The sequence below is a fragment of the Poromitra crassiceps genome (assembly GCF_964638095.1).
Source record: "Poromitra crassiceps genome assembly, chromosome: 6".
Taxonomy (NCBI): domain Eukaryota; kingdom Metazoa; phylum Chordata; class Actinopteri; order Beryciformes; family Melamphaidae; genus Poromitra; species Poromitra crassiceps.
The window spans coordinates 51,222,607-51,250,079 of record NC_139627.1 but is presented as its reverse complement, the minus strand read 5'-3'; the positions used below and the strand labels follow the sequence as shown (position 1 = coordinate 51,250,079).

The 27,473-nt window shown below is 43.3% G+C and overlaps 1 protein-coding gene across 1 annotated transcript in view; it reads left to right on the top strand.

Annotated features, from left to right (window-relative positions):
• Positions 1-1,779: 1,779 nt before the first annotated feature.
• LOC310777966 (ATP-binding cassette sub-family C member 12-like) overlaps positions 1,780-27,473 on the top strand; it is a gene marked incomplete at its 5' end in the record, with an annotated part of 87,500 nt that continues 61,806 nt past the window's right edge. The window contains 9 exons of the mRNA XM_083638297.1: positions 1,780-1,848; positions 3,352-3,477; positions 12,805-12,947; positions 15,506-15,652; positions 16,692-16,839; positions 19,873-20,109; positions 21,339-21,512; positions 24,244-24,391; positions 24,976-25,124. Coding sequence (XP_083494423.1) covers positions 1,780-1,848; positions 3,352-3,477; positions 12,805-12,947; positions 15,506-15,652; positions 16,692-16,839; positions 19,873-20,109; positions 21,339-21,512; positions 24,244-24,391; positions 24,976-25,124 — 1,341 coding nt within the window. The remainder of the gene's footprint in view (positions 1,849-3,351; positions 3,478-12,804; positions 12,948-15,505; positions 15,653-16,691; positions 16,840-19,872; positions 20,110-21,338; positions 21,513-24,243; positions 24,392-24,975; positions 25,125-27,473) is intronic.

Here is a 27,473-nt window from a genome sequence, read left to right as displayed (position 1 = left end):
TTTTATAACCCTTCTAGCTTAAGAATAGTGACCATAAAAAACAACTTTTTTAAGGATCTAAAAACGTTACTGAATGATGTATAATGTATTTCCAGCAAATATTGAAATAATAAAGAGTCTCAATGAAATATGTGGAGTGTCACATGTTTAGTGTAAATTGTCACATGACCAGAGCTGTTTACTTCCTGCTTGCACCAGGCGAAGAGCTTGGCTGCATCAAAGCTCCCAAACAAAAGGTTATTAAAGTATGTTAACATAAAGATAGGACAACCATTTTTGGCACACATAATCTTGAAGGTGTCTAGTGTTGATATACGCATTTGCAATTACTCAACTTTGTTCAGTGTGGTCATAGAATGAGTAAACATGTTGACGGCAACAATAGTGACCGGTGGGATAACACAGTGCCTCTAGGTATACACATACTTATACAGATACATTAGGGATGGTCATGATTTTCAAATGTACGTCAGCCATGGCAACAATGGTTTGTCAGAGGAGAACAAGGTCCAGACAGTGCCAGCCTTCACCAACGCAGTGCGACTCTACCGCCAGGCTCATGGGCACTACAGCACATCAAAAAAGAAATCAAGGAAAAATCAAAGATAGCGCGCTCAACTCCTAACTTTAAGGCAGGCTGTATAAACTGGGTGCTGGGACCCTAAAACAAGTCTAATTCAAAAAAACGAAAAGGACAGCACTCCAAGTTCAAAGATTTATTGCCACACAATAGGATGTTTCGGGCAGCAGCCCTTCTTCAGCTGTAATGGCAATTACATGCAGGTGATGCACAGGTGCCTCTAATTATAGGTCCCATACCGGCACAATCAGGGTAGACCAGCAGAGGGAATCAGCAAAGTCAATGCAGGTACATTATAACTGAAACACCACATTCATAGAAAACAAAACATTCAAAGAAAACAAACAAAAGACATCTCCTCATTAAGCCCCTTAGGGATGAGGGTATCAAGGGAGTGGATCCAGTAGGCCTCTCTTTGAAGGAGGATCACTACAGCACATGGATGAGGGTATCAAGGGAGTGGATCCAGTAGGCCTCTCTTTGAAGGAGGATCACTACAGCACATGGGACATGACATGGGACATGACATGTGTCATACGGTCGCAGATTCTGTCTAACCTGGTGATGGAGGGCCTACTGCCCAAATTGAGGGAGCTCATCTCCCTTGACTCAAAGGCAAGATGCACAAGAAGCAGAGGAACTGTATGCTGATCAGGGACACGGTGTACTGCCTGTTGCAGCACCAGGGCCAAGCCCAGTACAAGGCTGTGGTGCAGCGGTGATGTGAGGTGGGACGTCCTGTGCTGCAGGCCTCCATATGAACAGACATGGACCAGATCATCACCACCAAGGAACATGTCACCAACAAGATGTGAGCGGTGGTCCACCCCAAGGCAGACAAGCTGCTGAAGGTGAGCATCCAGACCTACATCAGCTCCACCCTGGATGCCACAATGGCGCCGACCACCCAGGGCTTTTACCATGCTTTCTTAAGGGGGCTGGTGGACATGGGCAACAACATCCTCAACAAAGGCACCAAGGAGAATGTGGTGGGCCACATGGAGAAGATCAGCATGCTGGCCTTCCACATGGTGAAGATGCAGAGCTGCTATGAGAAGGTGGAGCAACTGAGCCTGGAGGGTCTGCAGCAGAGGTTCGAAATCTTCAGCCAGAGGGCCAAGATCCTCATGAGAGGGCAAATGGATGATGCGGTGTACACCTTTGAGTAGATAATTCACCAAAGTTTGGGGTCTGAGGGTATGGAGGGCTCACTAAGACCATCCAGTGCTGCCACGACGATGAAGAAATGTGACTATGACAGCAACACGGTGAGGAAGCGTTTCTTCCACGAGGCTGCAGATCATCATCCCCTACATGCTGAGCAGCTCAGCCCCCGCCTCCTAGCGTGTCCAGGAGCTGATCTTTGAGGACTTCCATTTCTTCCTGGTGAAGAACATTTCCGAGCAAGTGGTGCTGCTCCCTCATGGACATCATGATGACTGTCCAGTGGAGACACAACTTGTACAGGCATGGCCGTAGCCAGGGTTTGAGAAATACCGAGGTCATTGGAGCCCGGTGTGGGGGGTCCAGGGGGGACTGTGCTCCCCCGGTTAGAACATTTTGTCCATTTTAAAGTAAAATGCTTCAATCTGGTGCACTTTGAGAGCAAAATTAAGAGGGTAGATCTACAAAGAACTACAGACATCATAATATCCTCTTTACTGTGATGTTGCTTTAAAATGATACAAAAAATAAATGTCTCCTCACATAATATATATTCTGCATACAGGTCATATGGCAGAATACTGCTCAATTAAATACAATGATGCATCTACACAAACATCACTTACAGGGGAGTTAGGTCGCTTTCACAGAAGAAGCTGTTTAGTCCGCTTTAACCATGCCAGAGTTTGTTTGCTCGGATAGTGCGATTCATTTGGGGTGGTGTGAAAGCGCAAACGAACTCTGTTGCTGAACAAACAAGCGAACTCTGGTCCGCTTGAAAACGTGGGTCTCGCTTCGTTTGCAAGTGAACTCTAGCGCTGTTCGTTTGTGGTGTGAAAGCAAACCGAACCAAACACAAGAGCAAATATAGGAAAGGCAGTGCATCATGAGTAGAAGGCGGTAGAAGGAAGCAAAATAAACAATGCGGCGCGCACACGGGTCACACCGCGCTGCCTCGCTCGTCTCATCTCATCTGGGCGCATTCTTGTAAAATATTTATTAGATAGTAACACCAAAGTAAAACCAGAAATCCCAAGATCGCATAAAGGATGATGTTTCTCTATGGGTTGTGTTTCGCGGATTCACTTGTGTGCAGTCAGCCCTCAGCAGGCAAAGCGGCAGAAGAGGAGAGATTTCACCTCTATATTCTAATAGACGAGTGACCGTTTCGACCACGTGACATTGTTCAGAAAGTTTGGTGCCCTTGGAAAATTGCTGTGTGAAAGTGAACCGGACCAAATGAAAAATGAAGCAATGTTGCAACTTCACCCCCCCGAATCGCACCGAGTCCACCAGCTTATACATGTATGTGAAAGCGACCTTACTTACCCATTCACTTCAATAGAACTGTCCCCAAAGTCTAGCCCCAATGCAAAATGTGAACGTTGTGGTCAGTTATGTCTCTTCCTTCTATATAGCACACAGAGAGGAAGCAAATGGTTGCATTTCCATTCAACTATGTCATATATCATGTTATTTATGAGGACAGCTGAATAGATCTGGGGGCCGGGGCTATAAAAATGACCTCGATGTCCTCAATGGTGGTTACGGGCATGTGTACAGGGACAGCATCACCAGCAGCGACTCCAACCCATCCCATCGACTAGGGCCGGGAAGTACAGAGCCGGGGAGGAGGTGGACAGAGGCGGGGAGGTGGCGAGGGCGAGGAGTCCCAGAGGAGGAGGAGGATGAAGCAGGTGGTGTCCAGGTGTAGGGGTCTGCAGTTCTTCCTGGTGAGTTGTGGAGGATGGGGAGGAGGAAGGGGATCATGAGAACAGCCAAGCACACGAGCCAAACCACAGTGAGAACAGAAGCAGCAGTCCCAAAACATCAGTCCCATCAGTGGGTGAATGTGCTACAAGAAGCACACTAGAGGAAGTAGATGATGCCCTGAAGGGAGAGGAAAGCCAGCGACGGAGGGCATCCTTCCACCCACCAAACAGGAGGAAGCTACAGAGGTGTTGCCACCACCGCCACAGAAACGGAGCAGGGGCCCGTGTTAGCAGCACAGAGCCCCCCAGAGGTCAGGCCAGACTTCCCCCCCACTGCTGCATGATGACAACAGCTTCCAGTCCCCCACTGGTGAGTAGGTGGTGGAGGAAGAGGAGGGCCGGTACCCTCCAGTATTGAGGCTCCGCCCTCTAGCACAGATGCCCCACCCTCCAGCACAGAGGCCCCGCCCTCCAAGACCCCCCCTTCCTAATGTGATAATAGCTGGGCTAGGATAAGAATTTTTATGACTGCATGGGGAGAAATATGTTAATTCAGTATACACATTAGATGCACTGTGTTATCCCACTGGTCACAATTGTGACCGGCCATAAAACTCACCTTTTCACCTACTTTTCCATGAAAATTTCAAAAAATAATGATTGGTTATTTCAAATGGTTACTAATGACTAGGGGTGTCACAATATATCGTCCCACGAAATTTCGCGATAGTAAAACGTCACGATATGTATCGTTGAGATGAAATCTCATATCGCAAATTTTTTTTTTTTTTTTTTTTTTTCCAAAAAATAGACTAAGAAACGTCTTTGTTTGTTGAAGTTCAATGTGTGGAAAGTAGTTCAGTTGAACAAGTCTCTGAAGAGACACATGAGAAGTTATACAGGAGAGAAACCATTCAATTGAGTTTCTGGCAAAACTGTTTACTTGACAGGAAAAACTGAAGATGCATATAAAAATAGATTAAGAAAAGTCTTGTTGTTTGAGTTTGAAGAAAAACTGAAGATGCATAATGAGAATTTATACTGCTGAGAAACCTTTTAGTTCAAAGTAAATCTAAGTGACGGTGTAACTCATTCTATTTCAAGATAAGCCTTATCTCCAATCTCATGTTTTTTCTAGTTGTTATTGTAATAACAATTTCCCACAACAGCATGTTTTGTATTTGTGCATTTCAAATAAAATACTACTTTTCCAGTCATATATTGTCATTATTCAAGTTTAAAAAAATATTGTTAAAATCGTATCGTATCGTATCGTTATCGTGAACCCAGTATCGTGATACGTATCGTATCGTGAACTGAGTGTATCGTGACACCCCTACTAATGACACATGATTCTGATATTCTCATGTCTGGGAAAAATTCAGAGTTAAACTGATCTGTGAATAGATACAGATACAGTCAGACTAACGCCCACAAAACGTTACTTCCGCCTCCGGGAGCGTTGTGTCTGTAGGTTGATGGGGCAAACCCAATAATATATCTCAATGACCTGACTCACCAGCAGAAGCTGCTGCGCCTCTACACTACAGGATTGGGGATTCAAGAACAGGTGTGGAGAAGTCTGTTCAGATGTTATGTTCACTGCGGGGGTTGAATCCCCGATCCTGTCTGCCTGGGCTGGGCTAGCAGCTAAATGCTAACTCTGCTGCATTGGGAGAACGGGAGGATTTCCCCTCACGCTGATCCATTGAATACGTGTCTATGACCACACCGCCTGAATGTATAGCAAAATAGCCAAACCCTTGTAAATGACAAACTCTCTCCCCTGCTCTGTGTTTGGCTGTATCAGTGGAAACATTGGACAGACAGCAGGCAGACAGAGAGACAGACAGACAGAAAGACAGACAGAGCGAGAGACAGACAGACGGGGAAACAGACAGACATGACAGACAGACTGCAGACTGTTGTCATTTCAGTAGAAATTGGAGCAAATCGTTAACAACAATCTGCTGCTACCTGCATCTCTCTGTCTCTGCCTGCCCTGTCCCTCCCTTCCTCTCTCTCCATCCCTCTCTCTCTCCCTCCCTTCCTCTCTCTCCATCCCTCTCTCTCTCCCTCCCTTCCCCTCTCTCCCTCCCTCTCCCTCTCACACTCTCTCTCCCTTGCTCCTCTCTCTCTCTCTCTCTCTCTCAGATTCACCCTAACTTCTCGTCGTTTGTGTGGCAAATTATTTTCTCCAGCACAAGGTACAAGAGGGACAGTTTCTTCCCGCAGGCCACGGGACTCCTTAACATACACAAATAGTGTAGTAGCTGTACTGTACCGCACTGTAGATGCTACCATTATGTACGTGTAATGTTTAATTGTATGTTTAATTAGGTATATGCTATTTGCACCTGTACGTCAAATACGTCAAATTCAAAATGTTTAAGTACGTCCAAGTATGCACATGACATGTGCACCTATGTGCAGTGAATATGCCACTGTCTCTGACTTGTCTTATCACTCTACTGCCTTATTGCTTGTTGTGTCTCTTGTTGTTTTTGCACTCATATGCCCTGTTATATTTGTACTATGTTGTAAACGGAGTTCCCAGCACAAGAATTTCACACGTGATACTTGTACTACGGAGTGACAATAAAAAATCTTGAATCTTGAATCTTGAATCTTGAGGTATTGTAACAACAGTTTCTCTCTGTCTGTCAAATTGTGGAAAAATGAATGTCACTGACACTTTGAAGAGCCCATGTGAGCTCTTTATTTGTCAGACAGACTCACAACTGAGCTCAAATGAAAGCTAAGAAGCTACCCTTTCAAATGTAGTCAAACATGTTCTCATAGAACATGGTTAAAGGTCCTGAGCCTAAAATAGGTTATGCATCAGCACCTAGAATCAAATTTATTGTAGGGGCTGGCTAACTGCATGACCCGATAACTGTGACAAAGCTGCCATTCTGCAAAGGCTATCATACTAAAATATCATCTATGGATATATATACCTGTTCAAAAATCATGATTAGAATTTGTCCACTTGAGTGGTACCGATATGTGCAATTTTTGTGTTTGGCCCATGGACTAAATAGGGGAAAATAAGAAAATGTCCAATAAATATGAAAAGCTACTCCTGTGGAAAGGCTATCGTATATTCATTTACTTATATTGACCCTATAAACAATTTAGTATAGGTAAAGTTTTGCCCACCCAGATGGTACCGATATCTGGTCTGGCCCATGGACTATATGCTGCAGAGACCAGGAGGCAATTTGATGTTTCACATGCTTCTGTGCAGTGTATATCGCAGAGACCTGAAATGTGGCCCAATATTGGTGGTTACTAGATGCTCTAGAAATATTTTTTGAATCGGCCTGATGGGGCGCTATAATCAGTGATGTAACTCAAGCAATTGTGATGTCCAGGGTTCGAGAGCTATGGGGTCCCCCGGAAAGGTCGCCTCCAAAAGAGATTGCAGCTTTTTTTCCTCAAATTGTGGCCGTTTGAAGCCAGATTTAAAGGAATATCTAATTTTGAATTAACATTAGGATTAGAGTAGACTATTGTGTGATGTCATTATTCAGTCTTACTCTTAACCATCAATATTTGTTCCTTTTCTCATTCACCTCCGAAATATAATGCCTAGGGATTTGTATCGTTAAGGAATTAACGATACTACTACTCTTATCGATACTGCTTATCGATCCGGTACTTGACAGTTCTCTTATCGGTACTTTTTCTTATTTTTCAGAGAAAACCCCCCCGAAACAAATGGGTCCGGTTTTTGTTGGTTCTTTTCGTTATTTTTAAGAGGACAAAGAAATATCTAAATAATCTAATAATACTAAATATCCCCCCCTGCTCTGGAAGTAACATTTCTGAGGGACAACTCAGATGATGATCTGATTTATATCAGATTGGATTTATGATGATTAACACATCAAAAAAGCTGGAAAATGTTACTCTTGTTTTAATCTTTACAATGTTCACATAGTTACCTGATGAGGTGTACGGGGTAACCGCAACTGTGGCATTATTGACAGATGATGATGGAGTGCCAGCAAGCTAGCTCATTGTCGAAGAATGTGTTTGTCTGTGACTCTGTTTGTATTTGATGCACGTTGGCCAAGTGTTTAGATAGATAAACAAGTTTTTTGTTTTTCTTTTCTCTTCGTTCCTCTCAGACATTTTTTCTTTCCTGTCAAACAAGCCCCCCCCCCCCCCCCCCCCCATGAAACAATTGCTTTCACCTCCAACCACCCCATTACGTAACAATCACCTCCAACCACCCCATCACCTCCAACCACCCCATTACGTAACAATCCGCCGACAAAAGTATCATGACTGTCACTTGTCACATTCTAGAGCCACCTCTGCATTCCCATCACCATGTCTCATGTCTCTTTAAATGCAGGCTACATAATTGCCTGACACTGACCCTCTTGCAATCTTCACACTCATCAAACGAACCGGACCTGGGATCAGATTGGGGACATTATGTGTGCGTGTAAACCGTCCCTGCTGGTCCCCAGTGTGAAACCACTCTGTTTTCATCCACACTGCACACAAAGTACATTTCAGTGAGTGAAGGCTGGTTTCACAATGGTCTGCTGAAAGCGGAAAGTTTCTCTGTGCACACAGAACAGGCCATTTTCAATGAGCATGATTCATGACATCACAAATACTGGAGCTAATCCCTTTCTAGTAAGCAACAAGCCTTTGTTTATATGTATGCTGTGATTGGTTAGTTATCTTCTAGATAACCTGATTAGTTGCTTTGGAATTCTTTAATGAGGCATAAGGAGGAGAAGTAATTTTAATGATTTTAACAAGATAATGTAACCTTTTTTGTGGGGGGGGAAACATCAGACAAATTATTATTATTATTAAAAGTAGAGTATTTTTATTTACATCTTAATACATGGCTTTAGGTGGGTCTTTATAAACTCAGAAAACTTGTGATACAGAGCATAATTGTCTTAATGTATGTAATCAACTGGGGAAGTTTCATGGTGATCTATTAGTTAAAAACCTTACCCTATTCACTTATACTGTGTTGATGCATGGTGTCTGCAGTAGACAGATACATAACTCCATCAAAATGAAATATATTGGGGGCGGGGGGGTCCATTGGTATGATTTTTCTACTCTTAGTTGTCTGTTTTATTCTGTAGATTTTTGCTTTGCCTCTCCATTGTTTTATTCTCCAGGATCGGCCTTTGGATTGAACAGCCGGTGTTACAGCTTCTCCTCTCCTACACACAGAGGTACTGCTCTCTTGCATCTACATCACAACAAAATAGGCTAGTTTAGTTTAATGTGACATAAAGGGACACTTCACCGAAAAACAATGCTGATTTATTTTGCACATGATCTCACGCATATCCAAAAACTCTAAACAGTTTTGCAGGCATTAATTTAGTCTGACAGTTATGGAAAGTTGATTTGAGTTAAGTTGATGCCAGTGGTGTCATCGGAAGATTTGTGATTAATGCAACCCAATAAATCAGTGCCTTCTGATGACATCACTGGCATCAAGTCAACTCTCAATAACTGTAAAACGGTTTACAGTTTTTGGATATGTGTGAGATCATGATGTGCAAAAATACATCTGCATTGTTTTTCAGTGAAGTGTCCCTTTAAGTTTCATTTTGCTCTGGTTCATTTAATGTAGTTCTGTTTCCTTTAGCTCAGTTATGTCACTTTAATTTCATTTAGCTCAATTGTGTCACTTCGCTTTATGTTTAGTGTAGGCTGTATGTATATTCTTATTCGTAAGGTCACTCTGGAGTTACTTCCAGTGTTTTTGCTGGGGGTAGGGGCCTCACTCTCTTATGGGTTACGCCCACTGATGCCAAACTCAATGCAAAAACGTGTCCGTTTTACTGTTGTCTTGCTTGTCACTAAGTGTGTCCGACTGCTATAACATGACTGTTATGAATCAGTGGGGTCTTTTGTAATATTCAGGCTAAAAACCCAAGCTCAGACCACGTACGTGTCTTGTTTAGTTACAAAATTCCCATCCGCTGATTGTTTTGAATTACCCCCAGTTCCGGGTCCTGCGTGCCCCCCTTGCTCGCGTGACGTCAGAGTGACCTTACGAATCTCACTTAAGTTCAATTTACTTGACTTTGGATTCTAGTTCTTGATCATTTTAATTTATTTGAATGTAGTTTAGTTGAGCTCTGTTCTGTTTTGTAGTGAGATACAGAATGGGAAGTTCTAAACAGGACAACTGAAATAAGGCCAAACTTGTGCAGTGTCTGTGGTTAGTTTGCTATATTGAAGTCCTTTTTAATACATGTTTGCAATTGCCAATTGTCCTGACTGCCCTACCCCGTCTCCTAACCCTGCACCAGAGCCGTATAATAGAAGAGTTCCGACATCTCCATTCACTCCAATGGACCAGTTTTTTTCCAGGAAGTAGAAAGTGGAACTCTTCAGTAAAAAAAGCAGCACTGTCGAGTTGCATCAAAATAGACAGTGTTGTACTTTGAAAGGGTTTTTCATCCCTTGAAATGAATCAAATTGTACATTATCAGCTTTATTTTAACATGCAAAAGTAGCGCGAGACCCATTCCTGGCTGTTCATTGGCTAATGATTCTTGCATTTTGGTCCTCCGCTGACGCCACTCTCTCTCTAGAGGACACTACCCTGCACTACCTGTATGTTTTCTCTGCCCTGTGTGTTAAGTCTAAGACTTGCTGTGTGACTTTTTTTGCTAATGCTTCTTAACACTGTTTATATTTGTTTTTATTTGTACCTATTCTACTTTGTAGAACACCCGCTAGCTAGCTGCTGCTAGTTTCATGTAGGGACTAGCTAACAGCTAGTGAGTGTAGTTTGGTTGAAAGTAGTTCCTACATCAAACTGCGCACTACAAGATCTATGGATTATCTTGAGTAACCGGGTCATGAGTTCTGAGTTCAAATTGATTTTTTTTGCACTTTGAGCACCACAAGCTGAGTGCCATCCAGTTCCATTGTATTGGAGAGAAGGCAGACATCAATACAGCCAATATCTCCAAAGCCCAGGCAACTATCCCAAAACAATCTAGATGGATAAATAGCACTACATGTGAGGGGGAAAATATGTATTTTTGATTTTAGGGTGAGCTGTCCCTTTAACTTATCTGATCTGATCTGATCTTATCTTATGTCAACTCCTCCACCACCAATGTGCAGCATCCACCTGGGCCATGCACGGTGGCCAGATGGTGAAGATAAGAAGGGCAGCAGTGGAGGAGAAGGATGGGATTCAATATATATATACAATATTTGTGAATATTGTGAGTTGATGGAAGTGGAGAATGAATTTCATTTTATTTTGTATTGCCCATTGTATCATGACTTACGAGAGATACTATTTAAAAAAGTTCACTCCCCTGAGTTAAACTTGTTAGATTTTGAAGAAGGTGCCATACTTGAATTTCTTTTTGACAACATCTTTGCTTTTTCCGAATACATTTCTCATGCGTGGGATAGGAGGAAAAAGATGACATATGATAGATAATTCATATATTTTACTTACTTCACATTGTAGTTAAATCGGTGTTTTGCTGTTCATGCCGCATGTGCTGTGTGTGTGTTGGTATGGTTTTGTATTGTTTATGCACCGGAATCGATATGGTAATAACTGTATGTTGATGTGTCTGATAATCCCATGTGGGATGGGTCATGTAATTTGTCCTGACACGTAAATAAAACTTTCATTCATTCATTCATTCATTCATTCACACACACACACACACACACACACACACACACACACACACACACACACACACACACACACACACACACACACACACACACACACACACACACACACACCTCTGTACCTCATATCCAAGTCAATCCAAGCCTTTATTGGCTGATAACCATTTGAATAGAGCAGTATGTCTGCCACTCCCATTCAGCCAAGAGTGTCTTTTCAATCAGCTGATATTTTTGCACCCCATTCAAGCTGAGCCCAGTGGCTATCAGCTGATTAGACAACTGATCACTAAAGCCGTGTGGCATTCCTGTGGCAACTGAAAATATGTAGCCTGATTTATCTGAAACTGCACATGTGCATTGAGCATTGGTATATAGGCAGGGACTGACCAAGCCGATTTTTCCGATCTTTTTTTTTTTTTTTTTTTTTTTACGTGGGAAGCTGTTTCTGAGCATTTATGCCTTGCATCCTGGTGTGAGGGGGGGGGAGGGGGTCGCGGGTGGGACATGCCTGCGCCTCCCTGGGAAAAATAATTTTGCGTCAGTATATTCCCTACCTACCTTGTCACATCAATGTAACAATTTCTCAAAATGCCTCCGAGTGACTGAAACAGCTGTAGGCTACAATTCATGATTCATGATTTCAATTGTGAAAACCGTTTCCTGCTCAGTGCTCGGTTGCTGTTTCCAGCATCCGCAATTGTGTCAAGCTAACTACAATTAGCCACAACACGACCGGAGGTAGGAAGGTTTTGCCTTCAAAATAAAAGCATAACTATCACACACTGTTGATCATCTGATAAAAAAAGTATGCCATGATTGCAACTTAGCCTCACACATAAAGATCAACACTAAATGTTCATGCAGAAAACTTCATATTGTTGACATTTAAGCTGTACATTGATGTAAAGAAGAGGTTACAAATTGACAGATTGACATTTTCTCAATATCGCTAAAATAAAATGAGGAAAACTCTGTTTGTCTGGATCTATTTATCTCCCCAAAGAGTTGGCCAATCAATCTGAAACTGCACATGTGCTTTGAGTATTGGGAAAGGCAAGGACTGACAAAGCTGATTTTTCCATTTTCCCAAATTTACGATTTTTACGAGCATTTTTGGAAATATAGAGTACCGTATATAGAATATAGAAGTATAGAGTTGTGTTGGCATACGTTTCCCTCGGTATGGTGACCAGAAGAAAGCCTTGATATAAGGGTGTTCGGGTAGTGCAGTGCTATATTCCCTGCCTACCAAGACAATGGTTGCAGGTTTGAGCCCCCGTGTTACCTCCGGCTTGGTCAGGCGTCCATACAGGCACAATTGGCCATGTCTGCGGGTGGGAAGCCATTAAGATTATGTGTCATTGTTGCTGCACTAATGCCTCCTCTGGTCAGTCGGCCCGCCTGTTCGGGGGGAGGGGAACTGGGGGGAAATAATGTGATCCTCCCACACGCTACGTCCGGCCAGTGCAGCCCCTCGCTGTCAGGTGAGAAGAAGGGGCTGGCGACTGCACGTGTATGAGAGGAAGTATGTGCTACAACTCTCCCCAGATTGGCAGAGGGGGTGGAGCAATGACCAACATTGAACGCTACCTGTTTCTCACATTCTCTGTTTGTCTTTCTCTCTCTGTCTTTCTTTCATTTTCTCTCTATCTCTCATGTATTCCTTCTCTTTCTCAGCAGAGGACAGAGGACAGTTACAGATGGAAGAGTGAATCTCCAGCTGTCAGTCCAGAAGGTCACAGACAGGAGGACCCGCCTCCTTCATCCAGCACATACCAGCACAGCCTTAACACCCTCAGACCCTTCCACCACTCCTCACAGTCAGTCTCCTTAGTCTCCTCAGTCTATGCCTATATTACAGTACAGACTAGCCACCATACTCTGTCTATGCCTATTTTACAGTACAGACTAGCCACCATACTCTGTCTATGCCTATTTTACAGTACAGACTATAGCCAGCATACTCTGTCTATGCCTATTTTACAGTACAGACTATAGCCAGCATACTCTGTCTATGCCTATTTTACAGTACAGACTAGCCACCATACTCTGTCTATGCCTATTTTACAGTACAGACTATAGCCAGCATACTCTGTCTATGCCTATTTTACAGTACAGACTAGCCACCATACTCTGTCCATGCCTATCTTACAGTACAGACTAGCCACCATACTCTGTCTATGCCTATTTTACAGTACAGACTATAGCCACCATACTCTGTCTATGCCTATTTTACAGTACAGACTATAGCCACCATTCTCTGGGTATACCTATTTACAGTACAGACTATAGCCACCATACTCTGTCTATGCCTATTATATAATACAGATTAGCCACTATACTCTGTCTATGCCTATTTTACAGTACATACTATAGCCACCATACTCTGTCTATGCCTATTTTACAGTACAGACTATAGCCAGCATACTCTGTCTATGCCTATTTTACAGTACAGACTATAGCCACCATACTCTGTCTATGCCTATTTTACAGTACAGAATAGCCACCATACTCTGTCCATGCCTATTCTATAGTACAGATTAGCCACCATACTCTGTCTATGTCTATTATATAGTACAGATTAGCCACCATACTCTGTCTATGCCTATTATATAATACAGATTAGCCACTATACTCTGTCTATGCCTATTTTACAGTACAGACTAGCCACCATACTCTGTCTATGCCTATTTTACAGTACAGACTAGCCACCATACTCTGTCTATGCCTATTTTACAGTACAGACTAGCCACCATACTCTGTCTATGCCTATTTTACAGTACAGACTAGCCACCATACTCTGTCTATGCCTATTCTACAGTACAGACTATAGCCAGCATACTCTGTCTATACCTATTTTACAGTACATACTATAGCCACCATACTCTGTCTATGCCTATTTTACAGTACAGACTAGCCACCATACTCTGTCTATGCCTATTTTACAGTACAGACTAGCCACCATACTCTGTCTATGCCTATTTTACAGTACAGACTATAGCCAGCATACTCTGTCTATACCTATTTTACAGTACAGACTATAGCCACCATACTCTGTCTATGCCTATTCTATAGTACAGATTAGCCACCATACTCTGTCTATGTCTTATTATATAGTACAGATTAGCCACCATACTCTGTCTATGCCTATTTTACAGTACAGACTAGCCACCATACTCTGTCTATGCCTATTTTACAGTACAGACTAGCCACCATACTCTGTCTATGCCTATTCTATAGTACAGACTAGCCACCATACTCTGTCTATGCCTATTTTACAGTACAGACTAGCCACCATACTTTGTCTATGCCTATTCTATAGTACAGACGAGCCACCATACTCTGTCTGTGCCTATTTTACAGTACAGAATAGCCACCATACTCTGTAAATCCCTATTTTATAGTAGGCTATCTGTAGCGTGTTTTACCCAGTGTCGTGCACATATACACACACATACATTTTGGGGGGCAGGTGCTCAAGTGGGGCGGCAAGGCACCTCTCTCATAATTATTTATGAAAAATAAAGTTACAGTCAGATTAATAGGTGCTCGAGGGTGACCACACTTAAAGTGCTCCCCTCCACTTTACATTTTAAAAACATGAGATTTAATATGGCAATAAAGACCATATAGCTTTGCATAAACATATTGCTAAAGTAAAAAATTTCAATTTTCCAAAGACCCCTTATAATCACAGATTAAGCATGCGTTGTACGAGTACAATATCTGAACAGACACGTCTTCACTCCATCTGTACACATGATTTAACTTACAGCAGGGGTGTCCACACAAGGGCCAGATTAGATAACGTGAAAATAGCTGGGGGCCACAGCTTCATATAAAATCATCATATAATTTGTTTTACTCCTGTTTACCATCTGAAAACATTAGTTCCCCCAGCAGTTTCTTGGTGCTTGTCTACAAACTGTATGATAGTGCTGCTGTCACCGAAAAAAATGCAAAGTGAACTTGCTTGATTAACCAATACTGTGTGGAGGGCCACATGTATATTTTTAGACACAAGCCGTGGGACACTTAAAATCGGTCCGTGGGCCGCTAGTGGCCGGACTTTGGACATGTCGTGAGCTGCAGGGTGGGCGAGGCCGCGAGGCCACGCAGCTAGTTACCAAAGAAGGAATTAGTTGGTTTATACATTGTGAGACTTTGCGGGCTTCCCGCTAGTTTCAGATACTTTATCATTGTGTTATCATCAGCCATATTCAAGCACTTGGACATAATACAACGTAGTTACAGAAATGTTACTTTTCCCACCAGTGACCAGCTAAAATCATTCTAATAGATTCCTGTATGACAGCTATGCTATTGGTTGGTTGGATCCCTTCAAAGAGCTGATATTTGGTCATGTTTCCCTGTCTAGGCCCCACCCTCTGGACAATGCAGGCTTCCTGTCCTTCAGCACTATGGGGTGGATGACCCCTCTGATGTGGGCCATGTTTAGGAACAAGATGGACATCAGCTCTCTCAGCCTGTCTCCTGTGGATGGAGCCAGCATCAATGGAGAAAGGTCTGAGTCTTGCCTATTGTGTTGACAGAACTCAATATTATTAGATTGGTTTAAATAATCAAATAAGCAATTAAATGTCCCATCTTATACAAAGTGCAAATAAACCGCCAAACTCTATTTAAAAGAAACTGTAAATTCAACATATAGTTATCTCTGCCAGGGGTTATGTGTTCGGTCGTCTGTGTGCGTGAGTGTGTGTGTGTGTGTGTGTGTGTGTGTGTGTGTGTGTGTGTTATATGACTCCAGTTGGGTTTGGCCATGGCCATGGTTAGGCATAGCGGTGCCTGGCGGAGATCTGAACTCTACTGAGGACAATTTTCTAGTTGATTATGAAATTAATCAAAGTATTAATCCCAGTCAGTTACATTTACATTTTTAGAAAGCCCCAGCCATGTCCTCAGTCAGGAGGTGGATGGAAGAGGTTGCTTGTTTTAGGAGATTATATAGAGAGATATACATTTATGGTGCTATTTTTTTCTTTGTGGAAATGTATGCCGATTTAATTGAAAGATTTGCATTGTGATAGATATATTTAGAAACAGGAGAGACCACATAACATTTCAGTCGGACCAAAACATAAAAAACTGAAAAACATAAAAATACGCAGGCTCACATACGTAGCTCGCCCGCTACGCAGGCTCACATACGTAGCTCGCCCGCTACGCAGGCTCACATACGTAGCTCGCCCGCTACGCAGGCTCACATATGTAGCTCACCCGCTGTATTGCATTTCCAACCTTCAAGTGTTTTTGTTTTTTATTCTCATCACGTATGATGTATAGTCACAAGTCATAATGAAGTGATAGGTCTGTCCGTGTTAAAGTGATTATGGGAACTATACAGGATTACTGGGCTAAATGTGTGCCATCTGACTCTGTGTGTGTGTGTGTGTGTGTGTGTGTGTGTGTGTGTGTGTGTGTGTGTGTGTGTGTGTGTGTGTGTGTGTGTGTGTGTGTGTGTGCGTGCGTGCGTGCGTGCGTGCGTGCGTGCGTGCGTGCGTGCGTGCGTGCCTGCGTGCGTGCGTGTGTGCGTTATGAAGCCTTCAGAGACTCTGGGAGGAGGAAGTGGCAAAGGTGGGGCCGCAAAAGGCCTCCTTGCTTCGAGTGATACTCCGCCTCCAGAGAAGCAGGCTGCTGCTGGGTGTCTGTGTCCTGGTCGTCTTCATGTTGGCAAATTTTGTGGGGCCGGTGAGTCATCATCTCTGCATTTATTAATTTCATTTGGATTCTGGATTTTATTCTGATGCTGCACTCATTGGAAGTCACTCTTGATAGAGTCAGATAGATTAGCAGTAACATATTGATCAGTAACTGTAAATGTGTTACTTTCAAAACATGAGATGAGATCAACGTTATTGTCCCCTAGACTCTACGGGACGATAACGTTTATCTCACCTCTAGGGCCTAGAGGAAATGTGTCTTGGGCAAAAAGTGTGTATAGCCGCATCACAAGATTACAAACAACAAACAACCAACGAACAAAGTTGCCTAGAGACACTACAGCATAGAGACACTACAGCATAGAGACACTACAGCACAGAGACAATACAGCACAGAGACACTGCAGCATAGAGACACTACAGCACAGAGACACTACAGCACAGAGACACTACAGCATAGAGACACTACAGCACAGAGACACTACAGCACAGATACACTACAGCACAGAGACACTACAGCACAGATACACTACAGCACAGAGACACTGCAGCATAGAGACACTACAGCACAGAGACACTACAGCACAGAGACACTACAGCACAGAGACACTACAGCACAGAGACACTACAGCACAGATACACTACAGCACAGAGACACTGCAGCATAGAGACACTACAGCACAGACACACTACAGCACAGATACACTACAGCACAGAGACACTACAGCACAGAGACACTACAGCACAGATACACTACAGCACAGAGACACTACAGCACAGAGACACTACAGCACAGAGACACTACAGCACAGAGACACTACAGCACAGATACACTACAGCACAGAGACACTACAGCACAGAGACACTACAGCACAGAGACACTACAGCACAGAGACACTACAGCGCAGCACTCAAGGTAGAAGAGTAAAAGAGAGAGCCACAACCAAGAGGTAGAATATAAAAGAATAAAATCATAAAATTATTAAAATCATAAAATCAATTTAAATCAAATAAAAGAGCATAACAAGAGCTTGAAGCTACAATACCTCCTTTCGTAGATCACCTCCCCCCACATCCTATGGGATGCTACAACCGTGAGGTAGGGCTGGTTGTTTGTTAAGTAGTGTAATTGAAGTTGGGAGGAAGGCGAGCTTATAGCGGTTGTTCAACTAGCTCTATAACGTCTTCCTTAACCCATTGATACCTGATGCAGCATTTGCGTGTATATCCCTCATTTGTGTGCGTATCCCTTTAAGACCGCGAACCGCGTTAACGCGGTTCGCGGTCTTAAAGGGATACACACACAAATGCTGCATCAGGTATCAATGGGTTAAGGTAACAAATCACATTCAGAAAATAGAATGTGTGATGGATCCTTCAGAACTCTATGTGCCAGACTGAATACCTTTTTCTCAAAGATGGTCTGAAGAGAAACTTTCATGGCTGTTTTTGCAATTTTTTCGATTCTAGATTTAAAGGGAGACTAAACCCCCCAGATTTCTTGCAAAACGGTATTCTACTTGATTTGAAAACTCTGCAGGCAAGATGGCCGCCTATACTCCCTTCTTTAGCTGGCAGAATTCCTCCCCCATAAACTAACATAACTTGGCCAATAAGTATGTAACATACCAAATAAAACAAACGGTAATGTCTTCATTTGATGTAGAATGCAGAGGACATGTAACTGTTTAGTTAAACTTGCATTCCAGGAATATTGTGCTCTAAAGATAACGTAAGTGGCTCGAGACTCTTTCGTCCTGAAACCCACTCACTTTGCGCCAGAACACAATCAATTTGGGGGTGGAACACGCCAGGATTGGCCAACGCCAACGCCAGTGCCCAGATCTGTCAAATCAAATCATCGACAGAGACGCTATGGCCCGCCTCCCAGTATTTTCAGTGTATCCGAGATAGAGAACGATAACGATAAATGATCAATATAGCCACGTTATAAACAACAAACTAACGCTGGTGATCCGTATGGAAACAGTGTTACTCGAAATGGTTAAAAGCTATATCAATTTGGTCATTCAGTGGCGTTTTGTAATGTTGTTATGTAACATAACTAACTAGCGGCTAATATTAGCCACAGTAGGCGATTACCCATGGATGCATTGCTCTTAAAGGGCTCGCGCCGCATGAACTACAGTAATAATCAATGGGGGGGGCAAATACCACCGTGACGTCACGATGTACCAAATCTCCCATTCATTTGAGGGCACAAAAAAAACACGTTTAAACCCATAGAAGGAACTTATGCTGCTGAAAATGATACAAATGGTACAATGGTAACAGTTTGGTCTCAAATGTGGAAATTTTGACCAGAATTCTTCACACACCACCCCCAAAGTCATATATATTGGTTAAAAGCTGAAAAAAGTGTTTTGGGGGTAAGTTACACTTTAAGCTGGACAGTAAGAGTGCCGAACCATGCAGCCATACCGTATCTACTAAGACTTACCAGTACAACATTATAGAATGTTGTCATGATGTTGGTGCTCACTCCAAACAGTCTGAGCCTTTTAAGAAAGTGAAGTCATTGTGCCAGTTTGGCACACAGATAGTCAACCTGGACGTTCCATTTTAGCATGCTATCCATACATTGCCCAGATATTTGTATGAGCCGACCTGCTCACTTTCCATGTCCCCAATGACCATAGGGTCATGAACTCTCACAGCCTTGGGATCAAAGATCATTTCTTTAGTTTTAGTAGTATTTGGAATGAGGTGATTACTCTCACACCAGGCTTGAGAGGTGGCGATCTCTCTGTGATACACCAAAGGGCAGTCGTCACAGCAGACAAAGAATAATCGTGTCATCAGAGAATCTTATGACATCCATCTTCTTGTTTGGGACAAGACACATTTGTGCTACTTTTCAACATAACCGATGTCAGCAACAACATATATATAATGACATACGAGTATAGAAAGTGTGTTTATTCTCCCCACCCCACACATAGACACTTCCTGTTATGAAACCGTGTTTAAAGCTATATAATATATATCCAGTGGTATTTTCAGTGCTGTAGTGTTCCAGACCTCTCCTGTCTCCTCCCAGGCTATCGTGGTCCATAAGATCTTGAGCTACACTGAAGACCCTGAGGCGTCCACAGTGACCCACGGTGTGGGTCTGTGTTTCGCTTTATTCAGCTCATATCTTACCGAAAGCTTCCTCGTCAATTTGGCGTTTGCGGTGAACCTGCGCACAGCAGTTAGGCTCAAGAGTGCCTTCTCTGCTCTGGCCTTCCAGAAGATCATCTCTCTCCGGGGACACAGCGGACTGTCTATGGGAGAGGTACAGACTGTGTTACATTATTACTTTTTTAAATATATTTTATTTTCAATTTAATTTTAACAAAATACAAACAAAACAAACGAACAAGCTCAGACACAGGAGAGAAAAGAAAAGAAAAAAAAACATATCGACAATAATGTGGTGCTACCGTCCATATAGGGTGCTTATGTGCTTCTAAGAAATGTTGTGTGTGGGGTCCCACTCAAGGGGTCCAAGAGAACTGGGCAAGTCACCCACCGCCCCCAACCTCGTCGAGGTAGGCCAGAAACGGGTCCCAAATAGTTCTAAACTCATGAAGTGAGTTGGTTCTCAGGGATCTGAGCCTCTCCCATCCTTATGACCGAGATCATTTCCGTCAACCACAGGTGGAAATGAGATGGAGAGGGGGACTTCCATTCTTTCAGGATACGTTTTGTGGCAACAGTTGTCCCCGGGGTCAGAGACTGTTGCACATTACTTAACTAAAATGTTACCGTGATTTATCCAGGGATGTTTTGATGAGAACCTTGCCTTTGATATTTTCACATTCATACAATTACACACTGTCCCACCTGGACACTATTACCCAGTACCACTACCACCACAGTCTTCTAATGTCAGACATTCTGAACGGATCAGAATCAGAATCACTTTTATTGCCACAATATGCAAATTACATATGAGGAATTTGTCTTAGTGTCTGTATGCAGCGTAGCGGTCATGTCAATATTCAGAGATAAAGAAGTAGGAAAAATAGCTAAAAGTCAATACACAACATTGCAAGTGCAATCCAATACTATATACACAAGTGGAGGAGTGTTCAATAGACATTACATATAAATTTACATTGAATTTCCATGAATTTAGAATCTGAGTTAAATAGGCATTATATTGAATATGAGTTGGTCTGAGCGGTGCACGATGTGGTCAACAAGAGTAGTCTGATGGTGTAAAGTTCAACCATAGCCCGCTACTATCTGCCACTGGGAGCTGCCCAGTACAACCACAGTCTCATACAGTTATAGCGACTAAGCAGGTCCCATTTCCAAATGTCATAGTTTTGTTAAACCATGGGGGAAGAAGGATTGCTGGGGAAGACCTCTTTTATCCAAAGCGATTGGTGGACGATTGTAAGAAGTTTTACTCTTGCATTATTGGTTCTGTCTCTCTCTCTCTCTCTCTCTCTCTCTCTCTCTCTCTCTCTCTCTCTCTGTCTCTCTCTGCTTTTCTGTCTCTCTCCTTCCATCCAGATGATCAATGTTCTGACCAGTGATGGCCACAGGGTGTTTGATGCGGTGGTGCTTGGCAGCTTCGTGGTGACCATGCCTGTGTTGCTGATCGTTTCTTTCATCTACGTCTGCTACATCCTGGGCTACACTGCTCTGCCTGGAGTCTTCACCTACCTCATCTTCATCCCCATTCAGGTCTATACAGTAATATCTGTGCACCAATAACAGATCAGTAGTTACGTTGCACGGTTATAAAAGAGATGGCTTCATCAAATTTCCTTAAAAGTAAAACAAGATGACATTAGCTACATAGTTCAAGTAGTCACTGATGTGAATGAAACAGATTATAATGAAACAAAGTGATCAGCTTACCCCAGCAAGCAAAATTACGGCATGACGACGTCTTTCAGTGGCGTCCAGGACTAGGCCAAATCACCGATTTGGGGATGATTTAGCTAGACGTCTACGCCAGGACATCGAGCTGACGTCGAAAAATGACGTTACCGTGTCACTGTCATGTTGTGAACTTTAACCCCCCAATCCAGAGTGACAGACAGCCAGAGAGAGAGAGAGAGAGAGAGAGAGAGAGAGAGAGAGAGAGATTGGTGTGTGTGTGTGTGTGTGTGTGTGTGTGTGTGTGTGTGTGTGTGTGTGTGTGTGTGTGTGTGTGTGTGTGTGTGTGTGTGTGTGTGTGTGTGTGTGTGTGATGCTCTTTGAGCTGGTGAATAAATGAGACAGAGAAGAGATAGGGAGGAGGGTGCTATGTGATTGGCCACCGCTGTGTGACGTGGAATTGCATTTCTCCAAAAGTTGAATATTCCCGCCGGAGTGCCGCTTCGTTTTTTTTAAGGATAATTTAGTTTTTTTCCCAACCTGGACTCTATGTTCCACACTGTGTGTCTAATAACCTGGACCCTATGTGTGTCTAATAACCTGGACCCTATGTTCCACACTGTGTGTCTAATAACCTGGACCCTATGTTCCACACTGTGTGTCTAATAACCTGGACTCTATGTTCCACACTGTGTGTCTAATAACCTGGACCCTATGTTCCACACTGTGTGTCTAATAACCTGGACTCTATGTTCCACACTGTGTGTCTAATAACCTGGACCCTATGTTCCACACTGTGTGTCTAATAACCTGGACTCTATGTTCCACACTGTGTGTCTAATAACCTGGACCCTATGTTCCACACTGTGTGTCTAATAACCTGGACTCTATGTTCCACACTGTGTGTCTAATAACCTGGACTCTATGTTCCACACTGTGTGTCTAATAACCTGGACCCTATTTTCCACACTGTGTGTCTAATAACCTGGACTCTATGTTCCACACTGTGTGTCTAATAACCTGGACTCTATGTTCCACACTGTGTGTCTAATAACCTGGACTCTATGTTCCACACTGTGTGTCTAATAACCTGGACCCTATTTTCCACACTGTGTGTCTAATAACCTGGACTCTATGTTCCACACTGTGTCTCTAATAACCTGGACCCTATGTTCCACACTGTGTGTCTAATAACCTGGACCCTATGTTCCACACTGTGTGTCTAATAACCTGGACCCTATTTTCCACACTGTGTGTCTAATAACCTGGACTCTATGTTCCACACTGTGTGTCTAATAACCTGGACCCTATGTTCCACACTGTGTGTCTAATAACCTGGACCCTATTTTCCACACTGTGTGTCTAATAACCTGGACTCTATGTTCCACACTGTGTGTCTAATAACCTGGACTCTATGTTCCACACTGTGTGTCTAATAACCTGGACTCTATGTTCCACACTGTGTGTCTAATAACCTGGACCCTATGTTCCACACTGTGTGTCTAATAACCTGGACTCTATGTTCCACACTGTGTGTCTAATAACCTGGACTCTATGTTCCACACTGTGTGTCTAATAACCTGGACTCTATGTTCCACACTGTGTGTCTAATAACCTGGACTCTATGTTCCACACTGTGTGTCTAATAACCTGGACCCTATGTTCCACACTGTGTGTCTAATAACCTGGACTCTATGTTCCACACTGTGTGTCTAATAACCTGGACTCTATGTTCTACACTGTGTGTCTAATAACCTGGACTCTATGTTCCACACTGTGTGTCTAATAACCTGGACTCTATGTTCCACACTGTGTGTCTAATAACCTGGACTCTATGTTCCACACTGTGTGTCTAATAACCTGGACTCTATGTTCCACACTGTGTGTCTAATAACCTGGACCCTATGTTCCACACTGTGTGTCTAATAACCTGGACCCTATGTTCCACACTGTGTGTCTAATAACCTGGACCCTATGTTCCACACTGTGTGTCTAATAACCTGGACCCTATGTTCCACACTGTGTCTCTAATAACCTGGACTCTATGTTCCACACTGTGTGTCTAATAACCTGGACTCTATGTTCCACACTGTGTGTCTAATAACCTGGACCCTATTTTCCACACTGTGTGTCTAATAACCTGGACTCTATGTTCCACACTGTGTGTCTAATAACCTGGACCCTATGTTCCACACTGTGTGTCTAATAACCTGGACCCTATTTTCCACACTGTGTGTCTAATAACCTGGACCCTATGTTCCACACTGTGTGTCTAATAAAGTCATCGTGACACTTTTTTTTTCAAATTGGTCGAGTACTCACCGAGATAGCCTTGTTTACAGCTGGAGCAATGTGCTCAAACAGCTACACAGTGTAACTACACAGGGCAATAGCACACCGCATCGTCAATACACGCTCGCTAATAAAAACTGCTTGTTTTGCCGGCTGGGAGGCTCAAACTGTCAATAGTGTGTGGCAACATGGAATATATATATTTGGCCAAGTACAATTGGGGAGAAAATGGGGCAAAATATCAGAAAAATAAATACATGAATAAATACATAAACTAAAGCTTAATTTTTTCTGTTGGCAGATGGCCATGGCCAAGCTCATTAAAAAGTACAAGGGGAAAGCCATGGGGATAACGGACAGCCGTGTCTGCACCATGAACGAGATTCTCACCTGCATCAAACTGATCAAGATGTACGCCTGGGAGGAATACTTTGAGAAGAAGATTGCAGGTATGACGCTACACAGCTGGCCAAGGTATTGACTGTGTATTCCAATCAAATAGCTTCATAACTTTATGGGAACAGCAAACATCAACAAACTGTCTGAATGTTTGTAGCTTATGTGTTTCTAAAGAGAGACATTCTTATTAGCCATGTTGCAGTGTTGTAGTCGAGTCATTATCTCTGAGTCTGAGCACTGTATTGCTGCATTAATGCCCCAATTGGGTATAGCGCCACCTACTGGTAACACAAATTGAACCTTATGTGACAAACAGCATCCCATTTACATGACATTTACATGGTCTGCTCTACACATGATATACATCAATATGACTTATCAATATTTGGTATTCTCTAGCGCCACATAGTGGACGCAGGAAGTAGCATGTAACTCCTTTGTGCAGTGTCCAAAACACATGAAAATTCAGAGAGCTGTGTCGCACCAGTAGTACCACTGAGTACCACTTTCCCTTCCTCATCAACTACTGTGGGGGTGCTGTGGAGCTGCTCAGTGGCCATCAGAAGACTGTGGCATTACCTGGAGAAAAACAACAACAGAAATCTTTCTCTCCACATGTCTGTCTCTCTCCTAGACATCAGGAAGAAAGAGAAGAAGGTGTTGGAGAAGGCGGGCTACATCCAGAATTTCAATACCACAATCGCCACCACCATCCCCACCATGGCCATTACCTTCACCTTCCTGGTGCACACCCTGCTGCGCTTACCGCTCAGCAGCTCTGATGTGAGTAGGCTACCACAAGGAAGAACACCTTACGGCGAAGTCCCACCTGGCACGTCACGTACGCGTTTCCGGCTCCGACGACCGCGTCGGAGCTGCTCGCGGGCATTTTAATCAATGCGTGTGATCCCACCAGGCACGCAACAGCGCGTATCAGAAGCGTCCCAGAGGCGGCTCGGCGCCCCGCTCCGCTAAAGATACGCGACAGTTCTATTTTTCACGGATGACGCCTGGAAGCTGCGTCAAGCTGCACAGAGCAGATCGTTCAGCCCGGAAGTCAGACACAGCAACTGCACGAGAATCCGGTCGATTTTCATAATAAAACACTGTGTGCAGACCCAATACCAACTCCTTCTCCTTCTCCCCCCCTCCCCATGTAGTCTTTCAAGTAGACGAAGAAATGCAAGAGTTCTCCTCCTGGTAACAGGCACTGTATGACAAATAAAGAAATAATTTCAGCCTACTTACCCATGGTAGAAGCACACAAATCAAGGGAAAATGACCAAATCAAAAGCAAGTCAACGACAGACTGTGTTGTTTGTCTGTTGTGCTCTTTACATCCACCCCATTGTACACACAGTATCGCGCGATCTCATAAATCCCACGCGATCTTGCATCCAGCTGCCAGGCAGCGCTCTTAAGCGCTCCGCTTCTGAAACGTGTGCAGTGGGACATGCCGCCGTGCGGAGGACGGAGCAAAGCCGCGGTGCAGCCAGAACGCTGCGCAGACGGACGTGGTGGGACCAAGCTTTGTATGTATGTATATATATATATATATATATATATATACACAAACTTCACACATAGGACCAACGATACTATACGATCATATCATATATTTTTTCTGGGAGTATTAACGAGATGGCTTGGCCCCACTCTTCCTATGCGACCATCTTGGGTGGGTGTACCATGTGACCTCCATAATTGGTGACTTGTAAAAGGCATCAGTCAGAGTTTCCACTGTTATGGAGACAGCAGATTGATGGTTTGTCTAGTCAGGATAAATTGGTCTATGTTGTGTGGTGTCTGGTTGTGATTGCTCCATGGTGTGTGATGTCAGGTTGTGATTGCTCCATGTTGTGTGGTGTCTGGTTGTGATTGCTCCATGGTGTGTGGTGTCTGGTTGTGATTGCTCCATGGTGTGTGGTATCAGGTTGTGATTGGTCCATGTGGTGTGGTGTCTGGTTGTGATTGCTCCATGGTGTGTGGTATCAGGTTGTGATTGGTCCATGTTGTGTGGTGTCTGGTTGTGATTGGTCCATGTTGTGTGGCGTCTGGTTGTGATTGGTCCATGTTGTGTGGTGTCTGGTTGTGATTGCTCCATGGTGTGTGGTATCAGCTTGTGATTGGTCCATGTTGTGTGGTGTCTGGTTGTGAATGGTCCATGTTGTGTGGTGTCTGGTTATGATTGCTCCATGGTGTGTGGTATCAGGTTGTGATTGGACCATGTTGTGTGGTATCAGGTTGTGATTGGTCCATGTTGTGTGGTGTCTCGTTGTGAATGGTCCATGTTGTGTGGTGTCTGGTTGTGAATGGTTCATAGGGATGGGAATTGATAAGGTTTTAGCGATTCCAATTCCATTTTCGATTCTGCTTATCGATCCGAATCCTTATCGATTCTCTTATCGATTCTCATTGGGCAAGGTGAAAAAAGAGTACAAACAGGTTTATTAAGATGAATTTTCTTTTATATTATTATTATTATTATTATTATTATTATTATTATTATTATTATTATTATTATTATTATTATTATTATTATTATTATGTATTATTATTCAGCTCTGAGATCAGATTGCTCTTTTCAATCCCATACTGTACCAAGCAGGGATCAGTGTGTCTGTTAAACTGGCTCTGTTTGGGGGTTTGTATTTTGGGTTGAGCATCTTTGTCATCTCCCTATAGAAAATATATAGTGGGAATGAATGAAACAGAACTAGTGGTTAGAATGACAACATGCAACTTTGACATTTTACTTTAGCTGGCATGTCAGACAAACTTAGTCACTGCTCGGTGACATTCGTTTACCCTCGCCTCGGTCATTTTACTCTTCCCTGCCTGGGTGAATGGAGGGGCTAGAGAGGTGCACAAGAAGTACTCGCTGCAGCCTCTGACCCAGAGCGACTACCAGCCTCTGAACCAGTCTGAATCTGAACGTCGTTATCATCTAAATTAAATGGATGGAAATGGAGTATTGGTGAAATCTGGTTTACACAATGATGAGTGGTCATCGTTTTGCTTCTGCCTAGACGCCATGGTGGCTGCGGTCTAAACAAAACAAGGCTGCGTTGCGTGTGTGTCGCAGCGTGTGACGTCATCGCGCATGGAATCGATAGTGGAATTGTTAAGGAT